Genomic DNA, 11,162 nt, shown 5'->3' on the forward strand with positions numbered 1-11,162 from the left:
GGAAATTGCTGGGTCATATGGAAGATCAATTTCTAGTTCTTTCAGAAATCGCCACACTGTCTTCCAAAGAGGTTGTACTAGTCTGCATTCCCACCAGCATTGTAGAAGGGTTCCTTTTTCTCCACATCCTCACCAGCATGTGTTGTTTGTTTTATTAATGATGTCCATTCTTACAGGGGTTAGGTGGTATCTCAATGTGGTCTTGATTTGCATTTCTCTGATGATTTGTGAGGCTGAGCAGTTTTCCATTGTCTGTTGGCTGCCCATATATCTTCTTTTGAGAAGTATCTCTTCATGTCTTTTGCCCACTTTTTTAAAGGGGTTGTTTGTTTTTTTTCCTTGCGGCGAGTTTGAGTTCCTTGTAGATCCTAGATGTTAGGCCTTTGTCAGATATATAGTTGGCAAATATTATTTTCCCATCCTGTGGGCTGTCTCCGTGCCCTCTTGATGGTTTCTCTTGCGTTGCAGAAACTTGTTAATTTGATGAGGTCCCACTTGTCTATCTGATTTCTTAAGGTATTGGTCTTTAGGGTTCTGAATAGGAATTGGTTCCCAGTTCCAATTTCCATAAGGGTGTCTCCCGCACTTTCTAAGATACTTATAGTTTGAAGTTTTACGTTTAGGTCTTTGATACATTTAGAGTTAATTTTTGTGTATGGTAATAGGTAGGGGTCCTGTTTCAGTCTTCTGCATGTGGTCAGCCAGTTTTCCCAGCACCATTTACTGAATAGGTTCTCCTCTCCCCAGTGGTTGTTGTTGGAGGCTTTGTCAAAGATGAGTTGGTTGAGGAATTGAAGCTTTGCTTCCGGAATCTTTATCCTATTCCATTGGTCTATGTGCCTGTTCTTGTACTAATACTAGGCTGTTTTGATTACTATAGCCTTACAGTAAAGTTTGAAGTCTGGAAGTGTGATACCTCCTGCTTTGTTTCTTTTGCTAAGGATTGTTTTGGCTATTCATGGTGATTTATTATGTTTCCATATGAATTTCTGTATTGTCATTTCTGATATAAATGTATTAAAATTTTGTTATTTTAAATAAAAGAGTAAATGCGCTGGTTTCTAAAAAGCTACTTGAGACTTTTTTAAATCTTCTATGATTTTTTTTTTTACTTTGCAGGTACGGAAAACGTTTTTCACCTTAGCATTTTGTGACTTTTGTCGAAAGCTGCTTTTCCAGGGTTTCCGTTGTCAAACATGTGGTTATAAATTTCATCAGCGCTGTAGTACAGAAGTTCCACTGATGTGTGTTAATTATGACCAACTTGAGTAAGTAACCTAAAAATACTTCTGTATCTATCATTTTACATTTAAATTTTCTAAAATGTGAGACTGTTATTTCTTAAAATCTGTGAGATGTTTTCTACCCAGTACAGTTGTTATAGGAAAAATTTTTTAAGTGTAGTTAGAGAATAATAATGTACTATAGACAGTATTTCTCTCCCAATTTGTAATTCTGGTTCAGATATACATTTAATTTGTATTTTATATATTAGTTAGTCAAGACTCCTGGCCCATAGAAATCACATTTGGATAGCTTTTAGGAGAAGGAGGAATGTAATTTCAATTAAATTAACCATTGTATTTATGTACCTCAGATCAGGAGATCTGATTTACTATTTTTAAATTACACTTACATTCTTCCTCCCCCCCCCTTCATCCCCATTCAACTCCCTTCCCCTAATTAAGTGTGTAAGACATAAAATCTTTGTATCCAGTGTACCTCTTTCTAAAATTTCTCTCTATGCCAGAGTTTTTCTAATAGATTAGACTGAGTCTGTTATAATCTCTTCTTGTGTCATTGCTGCTGCTGCTGCTGCTGCTGCTAAGGTTGTACAATTTTTGTTGATCACTTGAGCAAATAGAACTTAACTCTACACTTGAAGTAAATTACAATAATGTATTCTAACTTACAGGAGATACTTTTTTTCTAATTCCTTAACCATAAAGCATGACTGTCCCCCTGCAATGTGTAGAAATTTGCTGAATAGAACAATTAGTTTTAGATTCTGAGCTTGCCTTTGAAAGTGTAATGTAATTTTTAAAAAATAACCTTTTATACAAAAATATAGCTAATCGAATTTTAACAGTTGTTCCTGAAAATGAAACTTGACCTCAGATTTTTCTGCTGGCTGTATATTCTGGTGTGTGAAGCTTCTCGGTTTTGCAAGTTCGGTTTGTTTTGTTTTGTTTTGTTTGCCCTCAGTTTGCTGTTTGTGTCCAAGTTCTTTGAACATCACCCAATACCACAGGAAGAGGCCTCCTTAGCAGAGACTGCCCTTACATCTGGATCATCCCCTTCTGCACCCCCTTCAGACTCTATTGGGTATGATTTGACTCCTGCTTTTCAGTGACATGCTATTTGACCTGCTTTCTTTTGGGTCTGTTGTTAAAGTAGTATTATCAAATGAGGCAATGACAACCATTTAAAAATAGTATATAATTATAATCTATAGTTTATGATAGGGAGTATATTAAGCTATGTGATGAGGACATAAATGTTTTCCTGTTTACAGGAGAAGGGAAAAAAAGCGGGAAAAGAAAAGATACTCAGGAAAACTTAATGAAGAAGGTGGGATTTAAACTGGACTTTAAAGTATTACTACAGTCTTAATGAGCCTAGAGAATAAAAGCATTTGTGAGTGGGGATGGAGAAACAGCGTAAGTAAAGGGAAAGAGGATGGAAGCTTTAGGAGCTAGTGAAGAAAGGCATACCTAAGTTGAGAAGTACCATGTGTAAATCAGATTACGGACTCTTGGAATCGAGGCTGAAATGAGACATGACACAAGAAGGAAAAAAATAATTAAAGGTTTTTAAATAGATTACTAACCTGATGAAAATGATTTTAAAGAAAGAATCATTTAGTAGCGAAATACAGATGGATTGACAGAAAATTCCAGGATGAAGAAAGCCAACCAAGCATATTGTTGATAATGAAGACTGAGAGGCAATGAAGATGTGAATTGGAGTGGTAGCAGTGTATAAAAATGATGAATATTCAGAAAATGTTTTAAAAAAATAGTATTATTAGCACAAGTTAAAGCTAAGAAGTGACTTCAAAAACAATGCAAAGGCATCATATATTTAAATTTTTTGTAGGGGAAAAAAGAGAAAACACAATAATATGAGTTACATGGATGTTAGTTTGCTTTGGACCATTTCTTACATAGTTCTGCTTACTCTTTCCATACTGGATTTGAGGCAGCATTCTTATTAAAGTCCCATACAGAATTCTGTTCTAGAATGTTCCTGAGATATGTAGTTAAGATCAGAAATATATTTTTTTTCCTGAGTTGGAGTCTCACTCTGTTGCCCAGGCTGGAGTGCAGTGGCATGCTCAACAGCCACCACAACCTCAACCTGCTGGACTCACGCTATCCTTCCGCCTCAGCCTTTCAGGTGGCTGGAACTACAGGCGTGCACCACCATGCCCAGTTAATTTTTTTTTATTTATTGTAGAGATGAATTCTTGCCATGTTGCCCAGACTGGTCTCGAATCCCTGGGCTCAGGCAGTCTTCTCACCTCGGCCTCCCTAAGTGCTGGGATTACAGGCTTGAGCCACCACACCCAGCCAAGATCAGAAATATTTAATGTCAATTTTAACCTCACTTTATCTCACTCTTCACAATGTAATGCTGTTTCTTTAGACTTGTACCTAGAGAGATTTTTTTTTAAATAAATGATACTTTCAATAGGCCTGTTATTTTTGCAAAGCCAACCTTTCTGAAGATCTCATAGGTTAGAAAATTTAGCAAAAGAATTTTGCGTTAAAGAGTGAGTGTATTTATCTATTTGTAACACTAGAAAATGCAACCACTGTGTTCCTTTTTCAGGTTGTAACAGTTATCTCCTCGGGTAGGGTCATTTTATTCCTGTTGACCCTATCATTAGTTGTATGTAGTTGTGTGTTTTTTAGACAAATGATAGTTTTCTTATTGTTTGCTTTGGTTTTTAATTCATCTTTTGGCCACAACATTTTCTTCTGACAGATTCTATAGGTCATGATGGCTTTCTAATGCAAGATCCCAGTTCTGTGAGCAGAACACCATAATGAAATTATCTTGGCCTCTCTGAAAATTTATAATGGTAATAACTAGGACATTTGCCTTCCAGTGAAGATATGCTCTCTTAAAATTAAGAAACCATTTGCCTGTGTCATGAGCGTTTTATTCATAACTAAACAAATAGATTCTGGTCTTGAGCAAATATTAAGAAAGTTGTTCAAACTTCTCTATAAATCATTTTCCTGATACTTTTGTGTTGCAAGTACATGTGTGTTTGCCTCTGTAAAGATAGAAGACAATCTTGCTCAATAACAAACTTCTTTGAATTTTGTTACTAATCCTGGTAACAATTATAATGGTCATGGATCAAGTGTAATACTGAACGTAACCAAGAAATATTGGAGAAATAATACATTGCCCGTTTTGTTTTGTTTTGTTTTGTTTTTGAATCGGAGTCTCACTCTGTCGCCCAGACTGGAGTGCAGTGGCACGCTCGTGGCCACCGCAGCCTCGACTACTGGACTCGGTTGATCCTTCCAAGTAACTAGAACTATAGGCAAGTGCCAGCACGCCAAGCTAATTTTTTGATTTATTGTAGAGATAAGATCTTGCCATGTTGCCCAGGCTGGTCTCAAATCCATGGGCTCTTTCACCTTTGCCTCTCAAAGTGCTGAGACTATAGGCATGAGCCACCGTGCCTGGCCTTGCCCAGTTCAATACAAAGTAAGAAGTACCTCTTTTTCTATATTTAAAAAAAATGCTATCATGGCCAAGCTCAGTGGCTCACACCTGCAATCCCAGTACTTTGGGAGGCTGAGGCAGGAGAATAGCTTGAGCCTAGGAGTTCCAAGGTCAGCCAGGACAGCATAGTGAGACCTAGTCTCTTAAAAAATACAAAAAGTAGCTGAGCATGGTGGCACATTTTTATAGTCCCCAGCTACTTGGGAGGCTGAGGTTGGAAGGATCCCTTGAGCCCAGGAGGTTGAGGCTGCAGTATACCAGGACTCCAGCGCTGCACTCTAGCCTGGGTGACAGAATGAGACCCTGTTTCCAAAAAAAAAAATGTACAAATTATGTATAAATATATAAAAGGCAAACATTTAAAATGTGCGTATCACTGAACAGTAGTCACTTTGCTTTAAAATTTTTAAATACTGTTCATTAAAAATGAGAAGTAAGCTAACTGGTAATTTGCTGAAGGGGATTAATTAGTTTTATTTTTAATTTGGTACTTGTTTAAAGAGGTTTGCAGCAAGATAGGTAAAGTTATCATTTGAAGAAAGCCAGTTTGCTGATGGCCGAGATACTTCCTAGAATACCTGGGTTCAGGAAAAGATTTCCTAGTGTGGAAACTCAATTTTATCATTTCCCAGAAATGATGAGAGTTAAAGATATTTTAAAGATAAAGATTTTGGCTTAACCAAAATCAAAAAAGACTAAACCAGAATACAAGGTCAGTTTTTTTCAGTGAGAAATATATACCTGTTGTATAAACTAGACCTCTTATGTTGGATTGGCTAGCAGTCACTCCTCTTTTGGAAGATCTTTATGGGAAACCAAATTATAATCAAAAGATTGTTTTTGTTAAGCATGGAATTAGGACACAGTTCAGATATTTAATGACATCAGTATATGATAACTTGAAGTGTTCTCCTGTATTGTCCTCAAAACTAGACAAGTTGTGTAGACCAAAGCATACCCTCCTCCCAGCTAGTATAAAATACCAACTGCCAAACTTGGATTCTCTGATTTTGTATAAGAGGCAAATATCCTCATTTTCTAATATATGCATTTTTTCTTTAGATATTATAATAATAAAATCTATCATGAGACCCTACCTCCAAAAAAAAAATCATGTAACATTAAATAAGATTTTTGTTTTTCTTGTTTCTGGACCAATGTCCTTTGAGTACATATTTGTGCTTTGTTGTCTACAACATGTGACTATCCTATGCAATTCTAGTTAGTTTGGGCTTTTCCCAGTTTTAAGTTTTGCCTTAAAGTGTGCTGTTTTGAGACTTCGAAACAACCTATAAAAAGTTGTTTAACAGTCACCGCCCTTTCCAAAACTTTTTTAATAACTGTCATTTTTTTTTTTTACCAGCTCCCCAAATTCCTTAGTAAAGGGCGTATATTTAGGCCACCTAAAGCAAAAATAAAGACAGCTCTGACACAAACTAAAAATTTCTCAGTAACCAGAAAGAATAACAAGGACATAGATTAAACAAACTACATTTCCTAAAGGCCTGTTTTGTCATTCTTATAATTATTATTGGGCTGATACCAATTTTTATAGTACATAGTACTTTGTTATTTGCATATAAATTCTAAGTGGATTTATTTAGTTAATATAAAAACATAAAGTCAAAATTTCTTTCCCTATCCTTTTTTTTTTGGAGTTGGAGTCTCAGCCTGTCACCTAGACTAGAATGTAGTGACATGGTCACAGCCATGCAGCTTTGACCTGCTGGACTCAGCCTATCCTCCTTACTCTAGCCTTCCACGTAGCCAGAACCATAGGCGCATGTGTCACCATGCCTGGCTAATCCTTTGATTTATTGTTGAAACTAGGTCTCGCCAGTTGCCCAGGCTAGATTACAGGCGTGAGCCACCATACCTGGCCTTCCCTATCCTTAATATTATGCTTCAAAGAAGTAAATAATGTGCTCTGAGAAGTAAACTGGTATGGCTCATGCTTTATTCAGAGGCATTTTGTCACTGTTTGGCTTCCTTTGGTTTTCAAACCTTTATCCATCCCTTTCCTACTATATTTCTTCCCATTCCTCTTCAAACCCTCTCATCTTACAAAAAATGTTTTTTTTATTCTCTCAGCATTGTCTTTCTAGCAATGTCTTAATAACCACTAAATAATTCTAATTACAAAGATAATTAGAGCGCTTCCATGAGATGGGATGGAATGATAATCAATATGTGAAGAGAACTTCTTAGTGCTTAGTCTTTCATTGGTCCTGGTGGAGTCATCTGTCAAGTGGTACTTAATTCTAATCTCAGAACTTAGTGTTCTCTGACTGCCAGGTTCACTTTAGGTTGAGAAATCATAGACTTTGTAGTTTAACTACAGTACCAAATTAGGTCACCCTGTAACATACTTTAGTGGTTTGACCAATAAGCCATTTTTTAAAATATTTGCTTTTAAGTTTAATATGTGATTCTCTTATGTCTCTGGTATCAATAATTGGGCATGATAAAAATTTCAAAATATGAGAGAGAGTGACACTCTGGGGATCATCTTCTGAATTTGGAAATGATCTTTTGATATTGTTCAGGATTTTCATTCAACAGATAATTCATTTAGGTCCTGAAATATACATGTGTATTCTCAAAATATTCATAACTTCCTATTACTTTCCACAAAGTTTTCATTTTAGTAACATCAGATATCAAAACATGGCAGTTAGAAAAAATGGCAAATTGTATTGTCAGTCTCTACTTAGAGTATTTCTGCATAACTTTAAAGGACAAGAGGTTCTTCAGCTGATTAACCACAGGTAATTTCTAGCCATTTGTAGATTTCCCTGGAAGTTTCTGGATAAGAATCAGTGTTCTTATCATTGATATTTCCTGGAGGGTCTGCTCGAACAGAGCAGCTTTGGCTTTGTAAGTATGTGTTAGTTTTCTAAACTAATTGTTTATAAAGCCATTACTGCAGGATTTTGATTGCTGTATTTTAAAGATTTTGAGAATGTGAAAGCAAGGAAATTTTTTTATCCTCTTTTTAAAAATATATATCATTATCTCTGTATAGTTGCTCTGAATCTTATCTTCCAATGACTTCATTTTTCCAGGCCCCAAATACTCACCAGTCCGTCTCCTTCAAAATCCATTCCAATTCCACAGCCCTTCCGACCAGCAGATGAAGATCATCGAAATCAATTTGGACAACGAGATAGGTCCTCATCAGCTCCCAATGTGCACATAAACACAATAGAGCCTGTCAATATAGATGTAAGTATCCAGCATCACTAGAACTAAAAAGATTCAAGTGTATAGCTTTATTTTTCTTTTAGATCAGAAGTAAGTGCCATTTTTTATCACACTTATTTTAAGTGATAGTCTTCTTATGAATTACAGATCAGAAAAGCATATTATCCTCTCTGATGGCATTTGATACTTCACTGACATCAAATTATAGAGTTTTTTCCTTGTGATTTTTTTTTCCTTGTGACACCATCTCTATAAAAGTCTTATCTTCAAATGAAAATGGTTTAAATATCAAAAGATTGATGGAAGCCATTGGGGAAATGATGAAGTCCTTTAAATTTTTTTTTTTTTGAGTTGTAGTCTCACTCTGTCGCCCAGACTGGAGTGCAGTGGCCGCTCCCGGCGACCACAGCCTCGACCTGCTGGGCTCCGGTGATCCTTCCGCCTCAGCCTTCTAAGTAGCCGGAATTACAGGCATGCGCTACCATACCTGGCCGATTTTTTGATTTATTGTAGAGATGAGGTCTTGCTGCCCAGGCAATCCACTCACCTCAGCCTCCCAAAGGCGCGGGATTACAGGCTGAGCCACCGACCCCGGCTTCCTTTAAAATTTTTATAAAAATTATTGTTATTCTTCTATAAAAGATGAATGTGAAATTTAGAATTTCAATTTGTATAAGTTTGACTTTATGACCAACAAAAACTTGGTTCTTTCTGTGTTTAAGAATTAGCACATAGTTGGAACATACTAATTTTATTACATGCAAAAGGAAAAACTATATTATAAATTTTAATTTCATTGCTCAAGATAAATTCACAAATCAGACTTTCCTCCTACTTCTTACTATGAAATTTTGTACTATTTTTACTGGGTTCATTTCAAGTGGCTTTTTTCTAATACTTGTTTTTCTCATCTAATAGAGGTCTTCCTATATCTAGCTAGACCTGAATACAAAGGAAGAAGCCAGGCACAGTGGCTCATGCCTGTAATCCTAGCACTTTGGGATTACGGCACTCAAGAGGATTGCTAGAGACCAGCCTAGGCAGTTTAGCGAGACCTTGTCTCTACAAAAAAAGTTTTTAAAAATTAGCTAGGCATGGTGGCATCTGCCTGTAGACCCAGCTACTTGGGAGGCTGAGGTAGAAGAATAACCTGAGCTCAGGAGTTGGAGGCTGTAGTGAACTGTGATAGTGCCACTTCGCTCCAGCCTGGGTGACAGAGTGAGATCCCAAGTTTAAAAAAGAAAAAAGAAAAAAGAAGCAGGAGAGGGAATATGGGAATAAGGAAGAAAGATTAGGGCGCTTAGTATGTCCAAAATCATATCCTTCATCTTTACTTTCAAAACTAACATCCTCTTAGACTGTTTCCCTTTTTATTACCACTGTTCTCTTGCTTTCTTGGGTTTAAACCTTTGGAGTGTCATCTTTATATTTTACCTTTTCATCCTCTCCCATAACCAAACAGTCAGAAGATACCACCTTTTCCTTTTCATGTGAATCTCAAACTGATTATTATTTACTACCACCATTTCAGCCCATATTTTTTTCACTATGCACTGCATTAATCTCCTAATTGGCTTTTCTGTCATTGATTTCTTTGTATTCTTTTCATTCTTTTTGCTACTGTCAAAATACTTTTTTTTATACTCTGTCATCATCTGTTCCCTTGTTCCAAAACTTTTAAGGACTTATAATTGATTATAAAATAAAGCGTGAGCTCTTTAGCATTTTTTTTTTTTTGAGTTGGAGTCTCACTCTGTCGCCAAGACTGGAGTGCAGTGGCCGCTCTCGGCCACCGCAGCTTCGACCTGCTGGGCTCCGGCAATCCTTCCGCCTCAGCCTTCCAAGTAGCTGGAACTATAGGTGCGCGCTACCACGCCCAGCCAATTTTTTGATTTATTGTAGAGATGAGGTCTCGTCAAGTTGCCCAGGTGGGCTTAGGCAATCCACTCACCTCAGCCTCCCAAGGCGCAGGATTACAGGCTGAGCCACCGACCCTGGCTCTATTCAACATTTTTATTCATGCTCAATTACTTATTTTACTAAAAAGATTTACTGTAATCTCTGGGCTATGTACTCTGTTAGGTAATTGGGAATTAAAGCCTTTGCCCTCAAGAAAGTCACAGTCTAATGGATGAATCAAACATGTAAATAGATAATCACAAAAAATATAATGATAGTTTAGAGTAGGGCTGGCTGACTGGATCTAAGAATATATAGCAGAGAGAAAAGAACATTGTAAAAAACAGCATTGTAAAAGATGAACAGGAGTACATTGAATAGTAGAGGGGTTAGGAAAGGCATTTATTAAGGAAATGGTGTGTGCCAAAACATGAAAGTGCCTTTACGTGGAATGTAATTAGTAGTTGATACTGAAGTGTAGGGTTCAGGAGAAGGTTGGGAAATGGTGAAAGGTGAAACTAGGTAGGTGAAATTAGGTAGGTAGAGTCCACAATGAAAGGCTCTGTGTATTACTCGAAATTAGTGGTAGGGAATCTGAAAAACTTTGAGTGTGAGAGAAAGTGATCAACTCTATATTTTAGAAAACTCTTTGATGGTAATATGGAGGATAGATCAAATGGGTAACAGACACAAAGGCAGGACTCTCAGTAATATGGCTTTTGCAGTATTCCAGGCAAGAGATTATAAAGGTTTAAACCCAAGTACTGGCATTGGTGCTGAGAGAGAGAGAGAAAGTGTTTGTGTGTAGAGAATTAATGGTGGTAGAGAATTAATGGTGGTAAGAGTTTTATGAATCATGTTGAAAATGGCTACTATTTATAAGTGCTTACTATGTGCCCAGAGACTATGCTAAGTGCTTTAGATAGAGCTTCTTTTTCCATCCTCATAAAACCTCATGGATTAAATACTAATATTATCTTTATTTTACTGTTAGGAAAATTAGAATTACAGTGGTTAAGAAATGTACCCAAGATCACACCACTAATAAATTATTAAAATGGGCTTAAAATCTGGCCTTTCTTATACTTAACCACTCGTACTATATAGTAGTAGAGAAGAGAGGTAAAAAAGATGAGAAGTAAAGGATAATGCTCAGGTTTCTGGCTTATATATACTTGTCTTATAGACTTGGTTTCTGGTAAATAGTACCATTTGTTAGGATAGGAACTACCAGCCGGGCTTGGTGGCTCAGCCTGTAATCCCACGCCTTGGGAGGCTGAGGTGAGTGGATTGCCTGAGCCCACAGGTTCGAG

General features: G+C 36.8%; 1 protein-coding gene across 1 annotated transcript in view; it reads left to right on the top strand.

Moving 5' to 3' along the window:
* Positions 1 to 11,162, top strand: part of BRAF (B-Raf proto-oncogene, serine/threonine kinase) — a 151,702-nt gene that overhangs the window by 53,112 nt on the left and 87,428 nt on the right. Inside the window, exons 5-7 of the mRNA XM_008068634.2 lie at positions 1,120 to 1,268; positions 2,206 to 2,325; positions 7,812 to 7,971. Of these exons, the coding sequence (XP_008066825.2) occupies positions 1,120 to 1,268; positions 2,206 to 2,325; positions 7,812 to 7,971 (429 nt within the window). The remainder of the gene's footprint in view (positions 1 to 1,119; positions 1,269 to 2,205; positions 2,326 to 7,811; positions 7,972 to 11,162) is intronic.

The sequence above is a fragment of the Carlito syrichta genome, unplaced genomic scaffold (genome assembly GCF_000164805.1).
Source record: "Carlito syrichta isolate Samal-C Ts95f unplaced genomic scaffold, Tarsius_syrichta-2.0.1 Scaffold311381, whole genome shotgun sequence".
NCBI lineage: Eukaryota > Metazoa > Chordata > Mammalia > Primates > Tarsiidae > Carlito > Carlito syrichta.